Source organism: Ursus arctos, unplaced genomic scaffold, assembly GCF_023065955.2.
Source record: "Ursus arctos isolate Adak ecotype North America unplaced genomic scaffold, UrsArc2.0 scaffold_20, whole genome shotgun sequence".
Classification (NCBI taxonomy): Eukaryota; Metazoa; Chordata; class Mammalia; order Carnivora; family Ursidae; genus Ursus; species Ursus arctos.
In genome coordinates, this window is record NW_026622875.1 from 24,138,789 (window position 1) to 24,155,919 (window position 17,131).

Here is a 17,131-nt window from a genome sequence, read left to right on the forward strand (position 1 = left end):
TTCCTGTGAAGATGTGCATAAAATCCTCCCTAATGGCCTCCTGACCTTGTTTTAAGAGACTCTTGGCTAAGCTTGCTTGCTGCATTTTTAAATCTTCTCTTACAATGTAAAGTGTTTAAAAGACTTCTTCATAGAGAATGTTACCAATAAATACAATTGCCGTCATCACCAGGTTCCTAATATAAGTTGATTATTGTCATTATTAAATGAGGGGATGTCTTTATTCATCTAGTTAATTGAATCACATATCATTTCCCTGAGTGACTGTAACTAGTACATACAATTATTGTATTTAGGTTACTATATTGACAGCTAAAATGTTATATATCCATAGTGTAATATTTATTAATCAGACTTGCAAACAGTTCATTGACAAGTTAACCTTTCACTCAGGTGAAAATGTTTAACATTTAAATTCAGATATATCAGTTTACTTATATTCCCATTAGGGAGCATATTGGTTTTTCTATGTCCTATTTGTATTCCAGATAATATGCTCCTGGCACTCCCTTCAGCAAAACTGTTAAGTATATGAATTTGGTAACTAGATTGGAAGTCAGGTGGAAAATGGATTGTAAGGGGTGCCTGGGTAGCTCAGTCGGTTAAGCAATTGCCTTTGGCTCAGGTCATGATCCCAGGATTCTGGGATCAAGCCCCACGTCAGGCTCCCCGTTCAGTGGGGACCCTGCTTCTCAGAACCTCTCCATCTGCAGCAGCTCCGTTTGCTTGTGCTCCCTCTCGCACGTGTGTGTGCTCGCACACAGTCTCTCTCTGTCAAATAAATAAAATCTTAAAAAAAAAAAAAGGAAAATGGATTGTGAGGTCTTTATATCTACTGGATGAAGGAGACTGACTTTTTACTAGAACTAATTCCACTTATTAATTTGTTTTTGTCATATACTCATCAGGGACCAGAGAAAAGCAGTTGCGTGAAGATCAAAGGTAATACCTATGACTGGAGTAGATAATTGTAGGGTAATAGTAAGAGATGAGGTAAGAAAGGACTCAGGAGGAATATTGGGTAACAACTGGTGGCATTGAGCTGTTCAAACGCTGACCTAGGGAGATAAGATTTAGTTCACAGAGCAGTGGGAAGCCATTGATTGTTTGGTTTTTTGAAGATTTATGTATTTGAGAGAGACAGACAGAGGACAAGCAGAGAGGGGAGGGGCAGAGGGAGAGAAGCAGTCTCCCTGCTGAGTGCAGAGCCCATGTGGGGCTCAATCTCAAGACTCTTAGACCGAGACCTGAGCCAAACTGACGCTTAACCAACTGAGCCACCCAGGTCCCCCACCATTGATTTGTTTTTTAGCAGGCAAATGACATGATGGAACATTGCTGCTTTTTTTTTTTTTTTTTTTTAAACAACGTGTGTGGAGCTGAACTCAGGGCTTGAATTCACAACCCCGAGATCAAGACCTGAGCTGAGATCAAGAGTCTGACGCTTAACTGACTGAGCTACCCAAGAGCCCTGGAATATTGCTGTTCTGTTTTAAGAAACAGCAGGTCAAGCTCATTAATGAGTCATAGAATGGGTTTAATGGGTCAGGGTTCTGCAGGAAACTGATAGGCATACTCAAATTTAATGTGTTAATTTGAAGTGGGTTTTAATAAGAGACTACTTTTTTCCAAAGGCATGGTGGGTGGGAGGAGAATGTTTAGTACAGCCTGACTTAAGAGAGATATTGGCAAAGGGAAAGGGTTTGCTACTAGGTGGATAATACTCATACATAGGTTTCTAGGCAAAGAAACGTCCTCAGATTTCTGGTAGCCACCTGGAACCGTGGTCTCTTGGGTTTCCATGCTCTCTTGACTAGCCCAGGCATCACTGTTGTTTGTTCTTTGGTAGAAATGTAGTATGAAAAAGGAAGGACCATATTATTTGCTGCTACAGTGCCCAAACAAATTGCCCTGACCATTGCTTCTTGCTCCCTTTACCTATAGCCTCCAATCTCAGAGTACCTTGGAAGTTACTTTCATTGTTTGCTGTAGTTCTTTCTTATTCTACTTTTTGCAAGTGTTGGGGAGTGGTTAGAACTTTCTTCTTCAGGGGCGCCTGGGTGGCTCAGTCGTTAAGCGTCTGCCTTCAGCTCAGGGCCTGATCCCAGTGTCCTGGCATCGAGCCCCACATCGGGCTCCTCCGCTGGGAGCCTGCTTCTTCCTCTCCCACTCCCTCTGCTTGTGTTCCCTCTCTCGCTGGCTGTCTCTCTCTCTGTCAAATAGATAAAATCTTAAAAAAAAAAAAAAAAGAACTTTCTTCAGTCTGATCCCTTTTGTTTTCAGAAATTTCTTCTAATTTGTGGTCTATTGAGGGGACATTCTTATTTTCCAGTGACAATATGACTTAAAAAATTGAATTGAAAAAATTTGTGTGTGTGTGCACATATATGTAAAGTGACATAAAGCTGTGGGAGGGTTAGGGGCACCTGGGTGCCTCAGTCAGTTGAGTGTCGGACTTGATTTCAGCTTGGGTCATGATCTTGGGGTCATAGGATCAAGTTCTGTGTCGGCTCTGCCCTCATCGGGGAAGTCTGCTTGAGATTCTCTCTACTTCCTCTCCTTCTGCCCATTCTCCCCCGCCCCAATAATAAATCTTTTAAAAAATTAAAGATTTTAGAGGGTAGCTAAATCGTTGACTCAGTTTATCTTAATCCAATGTCTAGGAAAGTATTTAATATTATCTTGATTTATTTTTTTCCCCTTTAGATTACGGGATCTTATCAGTCAAAAAAAGGCAGAGGACCTAGAGAAACCAGATGAACACAGCAAAGACAACCAGCAGCAGGCCCTTATTGACCAGAGATACTTTCAGGTATTGAACAGCTGGCGAAAAGACTGGTTATTTGTAGTGAACCTTGGTTTCTTTCTTTCTTTGTTTTTTTTTGTTTTTGTTTTTTTTACTTTTTATTTAAATTCCAGTTGGTTAACGTACAGTGTAATATTAGTTTCAGGTGTACAATATAGTGGTTCAACACTTCCAACATCCAGTGCTCATCACAATAAGTACACTCCTTCATCCCCACCACCTATTTCACCCATCCCCCCCCCCACCTCCCTTCTGGTAACCATCAGTTTGTTCTCTGTAGCTTTTTTCCCTTTTTTGTTTTGTTTTCTTTTTCTTTAATTTTTAAAACTTTTTACATTTTTAAGTAATCTCTGCTTGCAACCCTGAGATCAAGAGTCACATGCTCCATTGACTGAGCCAGCCAGGCGCCCCTGTTTTGTTTCTCAAATTCCACATATGACTGAAATCATGTGGTGTTTGTCTTTCTCTGACTTATTTCATTTAGCATAATACTTTCTAGCTCCATTCGTGTCCTTGCAAATGGCAAAATTTCATTCTTTTTTATGGTTAATATTCCATTGTGTGTTATATGTGTGTATGTGTATAGACACATATGTATATGTGTATATACATACACATATATGTATGTATACATGTATATACATATGTATACACACATACCACATCTTCTTTATCCATTCATCAATTGATGGACACATAGGCTATTTCCATAACTTTGTTATTGTAAATACTGCTATAAACATCAGGGTGCATGTATCCCTTTGAGTTAGTATTTTTGTGTTCTTTGGGTAAATACCTAGTAGTGCAATCGTTGGATTCTAGGGTAGTTCTATTTTTAACTTCTTGGGGGGAATCTCCATACTGTTTTCCAGAGTGGCTGTACCAGTTTGCATTCCCACCAACAGTGCAAGAAGGTTTCTTTTTCTCCACATCCTCGCCTACACCTTTTGTTTCTTATGTTGTTGATTTTAGCCATTCTGACAGGTGTGAGGTGATATCTCGTAGTTTTGATTTTTATTTGCCTGATGTTAAGTGATGTTGAGCATCTTTTCAGGTGTATTTTAGCCATCTGTATGCCTTCTTCGGAAAAATGTCTGTTGATGTCTTCGGGCCCCTGCCCCCCCCCCGCCCCCCCCGCCTTTTTTAAAAGAAAGGGCCACATGCAGGGCCTCGTTTGGATGTGGTCTAGAGTCTTGAAACTTGACTACCCTACATTCTCCTGCAAATGGACCTTGAGAGCTTGTTTGGAGGTTCTAGTAGGGGAATGCAGCTACTTGTATATCCTTGACTGAAAAACAGTTCTCCTCTACTGGGGAAGGTTGTCCTCTTTGACCCAACCTGCAGCTTCGGGGGGGTTTCACATGGAATGGTGAGGGAGGAAGGGGGATACTTGCCTAGCCAGCCAGATTAGCTGAATCAACCCTGGCGGTCAGTGGGGTGACAGATGTCACAGCCAGATTGCCCCCACATCCTGCCCATTTTTTAATTAGGTTGGTTTTTGGGTGTTGAGTTGTATAAGGTCTTTATATATTTTGGATATGTCCCTTTATCAGATATGTCATTTGCAAATATCTTCTCCCATTCTTTAGGTTGCCCTTCAGTGTTGTTGATTGTTTCCTTCGCTGTGCAGAAGCTTTTTATTTTGATGTAGTCCCAATAGTTTATTTTTGCTTTTGTTTCCCTTGCCTCAGGTGACGTGTCTAGGAAGAAGTTGCTACAGCTAATGTCAAAGAAGTTACTGCCTGTGCTCTCTTCTAGGATTTTTATGGTTTCAGGTCTCACATTTAGGTCTTTAATCCATTTTGAATTTATTTTTGTGTATGGTGTAAAAAAGTGGTCCAGTTTCATTCTTTTGCATGTTGCTGTTCAGTTTTCCCTGAAAAGAGACCTTTTTTCCCTATTGGATATTCTTTTCTTCTTCATTGAAGATTAATTGACTGTATAATTATGGGTTCATTTCTGAGTTTTCTATTCTGTTTTATTGATTTAGATGTCTGTTTTTGTGCCAGTACCATTCTGTTTTGATTACTGTAGCTTTGTAATCTTAACTTGAAGTCCAGAATTGTGATGCCTCCAGTTTTGTGTTTCTTTTTCAAGGTTGCTTTGGCTATTCAGAGTCTTTTGTGGTTCCATACAAATTTTAGGATTATTTGTTATAGCACTCCGAAAAATGCTTTTCATTGCATTGCATTGCATTGATAGGGATTGCATTAAATGCATAGATTGCTTTGGGTAGTATAGACATTTTAACAGTATTTGTTCTTCCAATCCATGAGTATAGAATGTCTTTCTATTTCTGTCATCTTCAGTTTCTTTCTTCAGTATTTTACAGTTCTTTGAACATTTCCAACATTTGAACTTTAACTGAAGTTATGAAACAACAGGAAATGCCCCCCTTTTAACACCTGATTTAGCTTAAATATGAGGAGATAGAGAAATGTGAGACGCTAGCTAAGGGTGTATTGATGATTTTTTTTCCCCCTGTGTGGATTATAATAGATATTCATAATCTACTTTGAAGTCCAAATCATTTGAAAATGTATTTTAGCTTTTCTTTGAAGTCTCTGGTTTTCATTAGAACTTACATGTTTAATTCTGTTGATAAAACTGCTGTATTTCCAAAACATTAAAAGTGTCAGTCCTATTAAAGAACCTCTTAATGCAAAAAATTAATTCTGAAAATGATCATACATTGACATTTTAATGCACTGCCTTAACCTAAAGCACTTTGATAAGACTATGATAAACATTTCAACTTAAAAACATTTTTTTTTAAGGTTCTAAATAGCATCAATTCAATTGTTCACAATCCAAGAGCTCCAGTAATAATTTATAAACAGAGCAAAGGAGGAGCCCAACATTTTAATAAAGATCTTGTTCAGGATTGTGGATTTGAGCATCTTATTCCTATAATAGAAATGTGGGCAGACCAACTGACTTCCCTAAAGGTAAGGGGTTGAATATTTTTTACATGCTTTGAAAATCTATTGGAGTCTCTGGGCTTTATTAATAGGACTAGGCTTCATTTTTTGTTTGTTTTAGCTGTAAAGCTTAGCTTATTTAAAACTTGGAACTTGCTATTTACCATATCAGTTTTAAGTACTACCTATCTGATGTCATTATATAAGCTTTACCCCCTCTAAAGTCCTACTAAAGACTTTTTTAGGCCTGTTGCCATGTTGAAAATCTGTAGTGGATCTGTTTTGCACTTCTGGGTCCTTCCCTGTTCTACCTTCATCTTCCTCATCCATGCTACAGATTTTCGTGGCCCTTACTCCCCTTAAGATGTAATGTTTTATCCTTCATTCCATTTTAATTGGGGTTTTTTTTCTTCCTCTTTATATTTTAGATCATTTTCCTTCTTTCAAAACTGTCCAGATCTGCCTATTCTGTAGAACAGTTAATAGTTCAGTAGCAGCCAGTACTACTTTTACCTATTCTATTTATCCATGGAAGATAAAAATTTCTTCACTTTCTAGTTATTATGCATTCTTTATCATGTATTTTCAGGTTTTTCAGTTTTTTTCTCGAGTAGTTCACTGAAAGGTGAATTGCTAAAGTCATTAATAGTTTCTGTTTCCTTTAATCTTTAGATTTTTCTTTCTTTTTTTTTCTTTTTTAGAGGGAGGGGAGGGGCAAAAGGAGAGGGAGAGTGAGAATCATAAGCAGGCTCCGTGGAGGCATGGAGCCTGACACAGGGCTAGATCCCACCACCCTGGGATCATGACCTGAGCTGAAATCAAGAGTCAGACACTTAACCGACTGAGCCACCCAGGCACCCCGATCTTTAGATTTTTCAGTAACTAAAATATATAGCACTACCACTGTTCATGAAGATGCGATTCAGTAACGGTATTTGCCAACAGAAGCCTTATTGCATGAAGTATAAATGATACAGAAGATACATGTAAGAATGTATAAGCTTTATGAGTTTCACCTTTTTTTAATTCTCTGATATATCCCAAGGAACCTCCTGATATAAATGAGTGCTTAATATTTGTCAAAAGAGTGAAGCAGAATAACAAATTCCAAGACAACAAAATGAAGATGATGACACTGAATTTAAAAAATTAATGAAAACGGGCGCCTGGGTGGCGCAGTCGTTAAAGCGTCTGCCTTCGGCTCAGGGCGTGATCCCGGCGTTCCGGGATCGAGTCCCACATCGGGCTCCTCTGCTGGGAGCCTGCTTCTTCCTCTCTCACTCGCCTGCTCTGTTCCCTGTCTTGCTGGCTGTCTCTCTGTCACATAAATAAATAAAATCTAAAAAAAAAAAAAAAAAAAAAATTTAAAAAATTAATGAAAACATACCTGTAACTGATGAAAGAATCTTCACATTCAGCCTAATTTCTCCTTCCCTTTTTATATAGGAATCAGATACAGCTATAAAATAGAAAACGTTTTAATTGAGTGATAGTGTTAGATTAATATACCTATCTTATAGACCTAAGTCTCCAGTTTATATCTTAACAGAGGGTAAATAATTAGTGGTTAATTATGTAAAACCAGTCACTGCTTGTCAGGGGGTTTTCCCAGTAGGAGGAAATAGTGCTAACACCACTTTAAAAAGATTTATTTATTTATTTTAGAATGAGCAAGTGAGCAAGTTGGGGGAGGGGCAGAGGAAGAGAATCCCCAAGCAGACTTCTTGCTGAGCAGGGAGCCCAATGTGGGGCTTGATCCCATGATCCATCAGATCATGACCTGAGCCAAAACCAAGAGCCAGACATCTAACTGACTGAGCCACCCAGGTGCCCCATTGTGCTAACCCCACTTCAATTCCTCTCAAGGAAGAGGGGCTAGAACATGCCCAGCCTTCCTAAGAGAAGGTAAAAGACTAGAAGAGAAAGGAGACAAAAGGAAGAATCAAATAAGTGGATAGTTACTGATGATTTACTATGTTTAAGGCACTGGGGAGGTAATCAGAAAAGGTGAACATGGGGCACCTGGGTGGCTCAGTCAGTTAAGCATCCAGCTCCTGGTTTGGCTCAGGTCATGATCTTGCAGTTGTAGGATCAAGCCCCTCATTGGGCTCTGCACTCAGCATGGAGTCTGCTTCACATTCTCTCTCCCTCTCTCTCTGCTTCTTCCCCTGCTCATGCTCTCTTTCTCTCAAATAAATTAAATCTTTTTAAAAAATGAACACAAGATTCAGACTAATTGGAGAGAAAACCGGGGCGCCTGGGTGGCACAGCCATTAAGCTTCTGCCTTCGGCTCAGGGCCTGATCCCGGCGTTATGGGATAGAGCCCCACATCAGGCTCCTCCGCTATGAGCCTGCTTCTTCCTCTCCCACTCCCCCTGCTTGTGTTCCCTCTCTCGCTGGCTGTCTCTATCTCTGTCGAATAAATAAATAAAATCTTTAAAAAAAAATTGGAGAGAAAACTTACTAAAAAAAAAGAAATAAAATTTAACCATTCAGGATATCATTCGAGGAAATGAATGCCATAAAAACAGCACATGAAAGGAGGCACGTGGGTGGCTCAGTTGGTTGGTTAAACATCTGCCTTCAGCTCAGGTCATGATCCCAGAATTTTGGGATTAAGCCCTGCATCAGGCTCCCTGCTCAGCGGGAAGCCTGCTTCTCCCTCTCCTTTGCTCCTCCCTCTGCTTGCGCTCTCTTGCTCTTTCTCAAATAAATAAATAAAATCTTAAAAGCAAAAAAACAGCCCGTGATGAAGTGCCAAGTGAATGAGGTAGATGACTTGCACTCCAGATTCTGAAGGAAGAAGAACCCCCAAGAAAAGCTTTACAGTGGTGGTGAGTTCTTGCTTCTGTATAGTTTTTCCAGTAGAAGGAGACAAGGAGAGAACACTTTGTAATCAGAATATTCTGAGGATCGCTGAGAGGAATTTAGTGGCTCTGCCACTGAAGTAACTCATGGATTTTAGGCAGTGCTTTAGATATTTATTACTGAAGAATCAGAATCCAAATTGAGAAACTACGTAAGTTTTTTGTGGCCTTATATGAAAGGTTTTCTATATTGTAGTAGCCTTTAAGGTTGGGACAACCATCTTCCTAGATTAGTTTTTTTTCTCAGGTTAGATTTGGCTTAAAAGAGTAGGATGTTGGAAAGGCATGAAGGAGCTGTCTGCTTTCTTCCTCTCTTCCCGCCCACCTTTCCGGGAAAGTTCAGCTAGATACTGTTGCTTTCCCAACCGTGTATGCTGTTGTGCCTCGTGGCTTTCTCATTCCCCAGTGCTCCAGAGGCCTGCTGTAGAGACAGGACATTGGTTGTACCTCTACATCCCCACACCTGAGCAATGTGGAGAACGTAAGAGACCCTCCTTTAGATTTTTCAGGGCTTGATGGACAACCATCGTGTCACTGCCAAGTAGACCACGACAGCTCTTTATCTTAACTAATACTTTATTCCCAAGCAAAATTTGTATTTGGTGTGCTTTTTACTGAAGACCATTTCTTTATAATTGCACCTTGTTGATGGAGCATTGGTTAATGAAGGTATTTATGCTGCAACTTTCTACGACTTCTTCAAATTCTAGTGGCACTTATTGTTTAAAACATTCACTTGATATTGATGTGTTGCCTTGAATTGCTGAAATAGTAATTGCCTTCTTAACAAATGAGAGGTTACAGATATCAGTATGTGAGGTCTGGGCATTCACTGGAGAGTGATAAATAAGTGGAAGACTAAAAGTGTTGGAAAAAGAATTGCCTTGAATTGCTGAAATAGTAATTGCCTTCTTAACAAATGAGAGGTTACAGATATCAGTATGTGAGGTCTGGGCATTCACTGGAGAATGATAAATAAGTGGAAGACTAAAAGTGTTGGAAAAAGAATTTCCTGTACTTCTTTCTGTATTTTAGGGTTGCACTGTCTAATATAGTAATCACTAGCCACGTGTAGCTTTTGGTCACCTAAAATGTGCTAGTCTCAAATGAGATGTGCTGTAAGTTTAAAATACCTACCAGATTTAAAAGACTTAGTATAGAAAAAAAAATATTGATTATGTATTAAAATGATAATATTTGGATATAGTGGGTTAAACCAAATATATTATTAAAGTTAATGTTACCTGTTTCCTTTTACTTTAAGTGTGGCTACTCAACAATTTAAAATTACTTTGACTTACAGTGGTACTTTAATAGTGATGTAATGGGACAGATGGTAGCTATACATGTGATGAACATAGCATAATGTATAAACTTGTCAAATCACTAAGTCATGTATCTGAAACTAACGTAACATTGTGTTTCAACTATCCTATTAAATAAGTAAATAAAGTTACTCTGACTTATATTACATTTCTTTTGGACAGCAGTGTTCTAAAGGGCCAAGCACTGTGCCATGCACATAGATGCGCAGTAAATGTTTATCTGTTGAACAGTTTTAAACTTCCAGTAGCTTTGCCCGTTGTGCACAGCTTAAAATAAATTAGGAGAACCTGTCTAGTCCAAGAGAATTAAGTAGGCTGTCATGACGATTAATAGAATTAATTTAATTTAGAATCTTTTAAATTAATTATTTTTTCAAATTAAAACCTGCCTAGAAATAAATGCTGTAATGGATGAATATTGAAAACATTATCCTAAGTGAAGGAAAGCCAGTCACAAAAGGCAACTTATTATATAATTCCACTTTATGTGAAATGCCCAGAATAGGCAAATCCGTAGAAACAGAAAGTAGGTTAGTAGTGACCCAGGTGCTGGGGATAGGAAAGAATGGGGAATGGCAGCAAATGGGTATGGGATTTCTTTTTGTGGTGATGAAAATATTCTGAAATTAGATAATGGTGATGGTTGTACGTCTCTGTAAACTGATTAAAATTACTGAATTGAACACTTATAGAGAATGAATTTTATGTGAATTATATGTCAATAAATCTGTTACAAAATTATTCAAGACCAAAATATAAAGGATAAGCTTATTTTTTATCCATCAATAGTTCAAAAATACTTAAATAACATATACTACTAACAAATAACATCATTACTTTAAATACCCAGATTTGAGATAGTCAATATATCATGTTTTTTGTAAGCCTTATATTTACCTGGAGAAAACACATTTAACAGACTTTTTCTAGACTGGCAATGGTATTTTTGAAAAAGTACTGATGATGGTTTATATATATTAAACCTGCCTGGATAATTATATTTTATTAGCATTGTTATGAAAACTTTTTTAAGGTCAATAATACCATGTTGTTTCTTTTGTTATAAAGGATTTGTATAAGTCCTTGAAGATACTATCTGCAGAACTGGTGCCTTGGCATAATTTAAAAAAGCAGGATGAAAATGAAGGTATCAGAATTGAAGATCTGTTGTTTATAGTAGATACCATGTTAGAAGAAGTTGAAAATAAGGAAAAGGTAATGCTTAATACTTATGTAAATGTTGACATTTTAATGTAATCTTATCTTAAAAACTGATAGTGATAAAGATATTGATATTTGTTCTACTAATATTCTTTTTCTCTTTTAAAGTTTTAAAGTCTTGGGATTATTTTAACATGTGACCTGTTTCTCCCTCTCTTTTGGACAGGACAGCAATATGCCAAACTTAAAAACTTTGCAAGCTATTGTTTCTCACTTCCAAAAGTTATTTGATGTGCCTTCTTTAAATGGAGTCTATCCTCGAATGAATGAAGTTTATACTAGGCTTGGAGAAATGAACAATGCTGTGAGAAACCTCCAAGAACTCTTAGAATTAGGTGATGACTCTGTCCTTTCTGGCCCCCGTTTAATTCCTAATAAATCAACAAGTAGGTTAAAAAATTGAAAAGTAAAAAAATTAAGGATAACTAAAGCATAAAATATTTGATTTAATAATGATGAAATTGTCTTTTAAAATATCGTTTTATTTCTCTTTCAGATAGTTCATCCTCATTGTGTATGTTGGTGAACACAGTTGGAAAATTGTGTAGGCTGGTTAATGAGGATGTGAATGAACAGGTTATGCAGGTATTGGGACCTGAAGACCTCCAAAGGTATTTATTTTAAAAAGTATCTTCCACAATGCTTGGATTGGTGAAATTAAAGACTTTCAGAACTTCACAAGTTATTTACCTTTCCTGTTTGGGATAGCATCTTTTAAATAATTTGACAATCTAAAATAATCTCACGAACCTTATTGATGGAGAGAATGCCAAGCATTTTCAAGATAAAAATAGATTATAGGGCCTGTAGGTTTACGTAGAGTGGCTCAGGACTCCAGCATTATTGCTATAAGCCTGTTTCCAGGGGAAATTATATATGGAGAAATTCACACCTTGTTTGCAACTTCATGTTAGTGTTCAGAATAGATAAACAAGTACCATTTTTAGTACACTACCATAGATCGCTTAGTAATTGCTAACAGTGTATTTATTATTTGATTAGAAGATGAATGTTGAGGTTTTTTTTAAAGCTAGTTCTCTCTAAAATAAAACCTGATTTTTTTTTTAAATATGGAAACATAGCCATACTTAAAGCAACTCTTCCACCCCCCCCCCCCAATTATATACTGCAGCATATGGGAAGAGGAACACGTACATATACCACCTACTCCGTATATTCTGAGAGTTTTCTAGGAAGCTCTGACACTTGAGTTTTCCAATACTTGATGCTTTTAAAAGAAACATATACCTCACTATTAGTCTTTTTCCTCTTCCCACATTTATACTGGTGATTGATACTTAATGTTTAATAGAATATGGGATATAAAAAGAACAATTTTTAGGGGCGCCTGGGTGGCACAGCAGTTAAGCGTCTGCCTTCGGCTCAGGGCGTGATCCCGGCGTTATGGGATCGAGCCCCACATCAGGCTCCTCCACTAGGAGCCTGCTTCTTCCTCTCCCACTCCCCCTGTTTGTGGTCCCTCTCTCGCTGGCTGTCTCTATCTCTGTCAAATAAATAAATAAAATCTTAAAAAAATAACAAAAAAACCCCCAAGTTTTAGAAAATGTTAAAAAGCGAGGTCTCTTAAAAATTCTCAAGCTAAATGGAAAGATTTCTACTTTAGGAAAGTTAAATTTGACTTTAGGAACACATGTTTACACTGATAATAAGAGATTTTTTTTTTTTTTTAGAAAAGTGGTATTAGATGAAAAAAGACCTTAAAAAGGAAGGATTGCAGTAAATGATTATTAAATTTATATTGAAATTAGGAAATTTCTTTCCATTTTGAAAATGTTTTATTTCAATCAGATGCAAGAACCTTAAGTTGGAAATTCAGTGTAAACTGTGCATTTTTTTTTAAAAGCATTATCAACAAACTGGAAGAACATGAGGAATTTTTCCCAGCATTTCAGGCATTTACTAATGATCTACTTGAAATCTTAGGTAAGATCTTTGTTGTTGGTGGTTAAATTTCGAGTCTTAAGATGTCAGTGGTTTTGAGGAATGAGTGTTCCTTAGTCGCCGTATTAGTGATTTTACGTAGAGTGTTTTGGTAGAAAGTGTCTAAAAACCACTAACAGTTCTGGAAATACACTCCTAACTTGTAATTAGAGTTGGTTGAGGTTGGTCTACAAAACAGAGAAGCACATATCCTTTAAAGAGCTAGGGGCTGCCTTTATTTTGAAACCGTAAAATGAGAAATGGTATTACTCTGGCTAGGCCCAGTTTAACCCTGACTCTGGTATGGACTAATTAGAAATTTTTGTAGAATTTATGATCTTGAAGGTGTTTAGTTAATTTTTTTTTCTTCCTTCTTTTTTTAAGATAGAACTTACCTACTGTGTTTTTTAAAATATACAAATTAAATTTCTTTCTCAGGTGATAAGAAGTAATGTAAAGTAAACATCTGTAGAAAGAAAGACAAATTTATAAATCTGTAGAAGGGAAAAGATGTATTCTTGGTCAGATTGAAGGTTTTGTTATTAGTATTATCTTTTAAAGGGGAAAAAAATGTAATTTGCTTAGGAATCATAGGCAAAATAGAGACCCAAGGCTCTTATTTTAAGTGTGATTATATATGGCTGTAAAAGTAATTTATCTTACTATTAAGAACACTCTAAGGTTTAAAGTATTTATTCACTGGTGAATTTTTTTTCTATATAATTTGAAAGACTTTTTTTTTTTTTTTTTTAAATAATGCCTCCTTGACATAGGAAATTAAATTAGAAGAGGAGGGGTGCCTGGCTGGCTCAGTGGAAAGAGCCTGCAACTCTTGATCTTGGGGTCGTGAGTTCAAGCCCCACGTTGGGCAGAGAGCTTACATAAAAAAAAAATAATAAAATTAGAAGAGGAAATGAGGTTTAGTAGAAGATAAGGGAATGAGTAAATTAAAATTTGTTATGAATAAATGAAAAGACTAGGAATATCTAGCCTGGTAAACATAAAGGAAGTTTTGTGGCCAGTTTTATGTAGACTGTGGAAGCAAGGGAGACAGTGACTGAATGTGATTTAGGCATGCTCATATGTTTGAAGAGATCATAGCAAGGGAAAATGTAATTTGAAAGCTAAACTTAAGATGAGACATGAAATTGTAGAAATATGTTGCCTCATATCTCGAAGACCCTCGTTTCATAGAATAATATGATCTTACTTGCTTTGGGGTAGCAGTTTAAACAGGGAGGTTCTCATCATTAATAAACATTTTAATAGGTGTGCGGGTAGCACTTATTTTAGAATCCTTCTATAGAAACTTCCTCTCAGGTATTATGACACTCAGCTTGGTTCATGGGGGATCATTCACTTCAAGAAGCCATGTCCCCTTGCAGATGAACTCTGTATTTATGTCACAGTTGAAATTCTGGAATTATATATGACACTTAACATTGGGAAAGTTAAATCTGTTTGGCAAACATAACTATTTTTATTATTACTAGATGTCATTTTAAGCATCAGCTACAGAGTGTTGTACTGAATACCAGATGTGGAGAAGGACTTTTTCTCATATAAGTGGTGTGATTAGCTGAGAATATTCTCATATTAGCCAATATCCTTCTCTGCAAGGTTCATTTATAAGGCAGATATCTCATTTAGTGAGAAAACAGGTGTGATTTCAGAATGGGGTTCAGGGAATAACTTGATCTTATTATGATGCAAGGTGTGAATCAAATTCTCTGTTGGAGATTTGCTTATATTTTTTTCTGATACCTTGACACTTTGTAAGTGGATCTAGATAAGTATTTTGACTGAAGTCAGGGGCTTAAGTAGCATCGGCTATCCATTTAGGTTAAAGGAAAAGCAACCAAAATTCAGCTAAACATGGAGGAAGTGAGCATGTTTTATATAAAGGAAAATGAGTTTATAAACAGTGGCCTAGCAGAATAAGGTGGAAAAAAGTGGTAAGAATCTAGAGAACTTGCCACTGGGGCTTGTAGGGCTGGAGCCTAGATAATGAGAGAAAAGGACCTTGCTTCTCCAGGGTCCAGGAGCTTTCAGACAGTGAATTTAACAGGCTGGTTGGAAGAAGACAGAAAGAAAAATCAAATTCACAGGGAACCTGGCAGAGAAGAACCTGAACTAGTTGATCCGGTAAGCCGGACCAGTTAAGTAAGCTCTACAACACATTGCATCTGAAATTTGTACTTTGCCTCACACTTTTTATTAGATAGATATGTTTCATCTAATATCTAATGAGAAATTTTTCCAGTAGAATTAAGGAGAGGACTATGTTCCATGAGAAGAAATCATTAAGCGCTCAGACGGGGACCCAGAAAAGAGGCAGTTTTTACCTAGGATTTCACCGTGTGGGCTCACCCATGTAATTACATAGATTTAAAGCAGCAATAACATATCACAAATGTGGCCAGTAGGATCTCTTAATAAGAGCACACTGCTAGTGAGATTAATATGAGAGTCAGAGGATACTTAGGTATATGGTAGCTTTACACGCAGATGCCCTGTGAAGCATCTGTGTCTGAATCAGTGACACTCTTATCATCACCATTACAGAAAAATTTCATGTGCATGAAAGTGCTAGTGTTGTTGCTTTTGCGTTTGAGGTTTGCTTTGCTTAAAGATTCTCATTTCATCTGAACCTATCACTAGATAAAGCTCCTCTTTCCTTATTCTTGTTTTTCTTACAGAAATTGATGACTTGGATGCCATTGTACCTGCAGTAAAGAAATTAAAAATACTTTCATACTGAAAACAAATCAAATCATTTTTTACTGTGTAAATTGCATTCTTAACATTCTGAGTATTTTGTAGGATTGATCTTGCTTTGAGACAAGGGTTATAAATGTATTCATATTTACTCTCAGAATTCATCCCCTTCTTAGTATTGGGTCCTTCCCATCTATATTTTTATTAACTTTGAGCTTCTTATATAGAAAACATTGTAAGCTAAAGTGGTAAGTTGACTTTAAGTCCTTTAAACATTTCTTAAGGAATTCTTCAGTGCTTGAAGTTTAAGACTTGTTTTAAACTATAGCATGTGAGTAAAACAGAAATTCTCAGAGGGGTTGCAAATAATAAAATGGTTGTATTTAAGTTGAGGGTTTAGTGACCTTTTTGATTCTGGGAACAAGGATTGCCGGTGGCTCTCTTGAATTCAGGCAATAAGAACTGATTGCTTTCTTGGCAAGGAAATGGCACATTCAATTAAGATATCCCTCATGGCGTTGCCTTTTCAAAGCAGGAGGAAGAAAAGGAAGAAGGAAAAAATGTTTTATCATTGTGTTAGGATAGAAAATGAATTATGACATAATATAGATGAGTAGATAGTAGTCTCATTTAAAAAAGTATCTTTCTGCAATCTTGATGTAATATACTTTTTATAAGGACATGAAATCTTAAATAAAGTTTTTGTGAAGAATTTCCAAATATAAGTGTCCTCAGTGACTTATTTATATTATGCACAAATAATCTTATTTTCTTACAAGGCTGAGCCTTGCTGTATTTTATTTTATATAAGAATACTTTTCTTGCTGCTTTCTGCTCATTCTCTGTTCTCAGTATTCAGTCTGAGTTTTTAAGGGACCAGTGTTACTGCACCCCCTCCCTCGCCATTCTTTTATAAGTAGCAGGCCTAGGCTCTTTCTAGATTTAAAATTCTTTGTTTTGTTAGGCTGCAGTACATTTCTAAACTGTAGCCCACAATTTGTGAAAGAATCTGTGTCTTTGAGGGTTAAGTAGACAAAGTAATTGGATATTCAATAATGTAAATACTCTGAGTTGATTAGATTACTCCAAGAAATTGCTGTGAGGCAGTTTGTAAATCTAACGGTATTTGAAAGGAAGAAATGTAATTTAAAATTTATGTTAATTTAAATTTTGTTAGCTAGTTTAAGAGCCTCTGGTTAGCTCTTAGTTTAAAACAGGTTTTCAAACTCTTCCTCAGAGGCCTCAGAGTTTTTTTGGAGGGTCACTGAGTGGGACAGTGCCACTAGGTGGAAGAACTGCAGACTCTCTCTGTCAGCTCTACTTATACCCAG

General features: G+C 36.9%; 1 protein-coding gene across 18 annotated transcripts in view; it reads left to right on the forward strand.

Annotated features, from left to right (window-relative positions):
- Positions 1 to 16,520, forward strand: part of CEP70 (centrosomal protein 70) — a 76,993-nt gene extending 60,473 nt beyond the window's left edge. For 7 of the 18 annotated variants that reach the window (XM_048216018.2, XM_048216014.2, XM_048216015.2 and 4 more), the window contains 7 exons: positions 2,707 to 2,812; positions 5,584 to 5,754; positions 10,989 to 11,135; positions 11,308 to 11,527; positions 11,638 to 11,752; positions 13,006 to 13,085; positions 15,118 to 15,850. In XM_048216018.2, the coding sequence (XP_048071975.1) occupies positions 2,707 to 2,812; positions 5,584 to 5,754; positions 10,989 to 11,135; positions 11,308 to 11,527; positions 11,638 to 11,752; positions 13,006 to 13,085; positions 15,118 to 15,245 (967 nt within the window). In that variant the 3' untranslated portion in view covers positions 15,246 to 15,850. Of the gene's footprint in view, positions 1 to 2,706; positions 2,813 to 5,583; positions 5,755 to 10,988; positions 11,136 to 11,307; positions 11,528 to 11,637; positions 11,753 to 13,005; positions 13,086 to 15,117 lie in introns of all 18 variants that reach the window. The other 11 variants (XM_048216032.2, XM_048216028.2, XM_048216031.2 and 8 more) reach the window with 3 other exon arrangements.
- Positions 16,521 to 17,131: the final 611 nt, after the last annotated feature.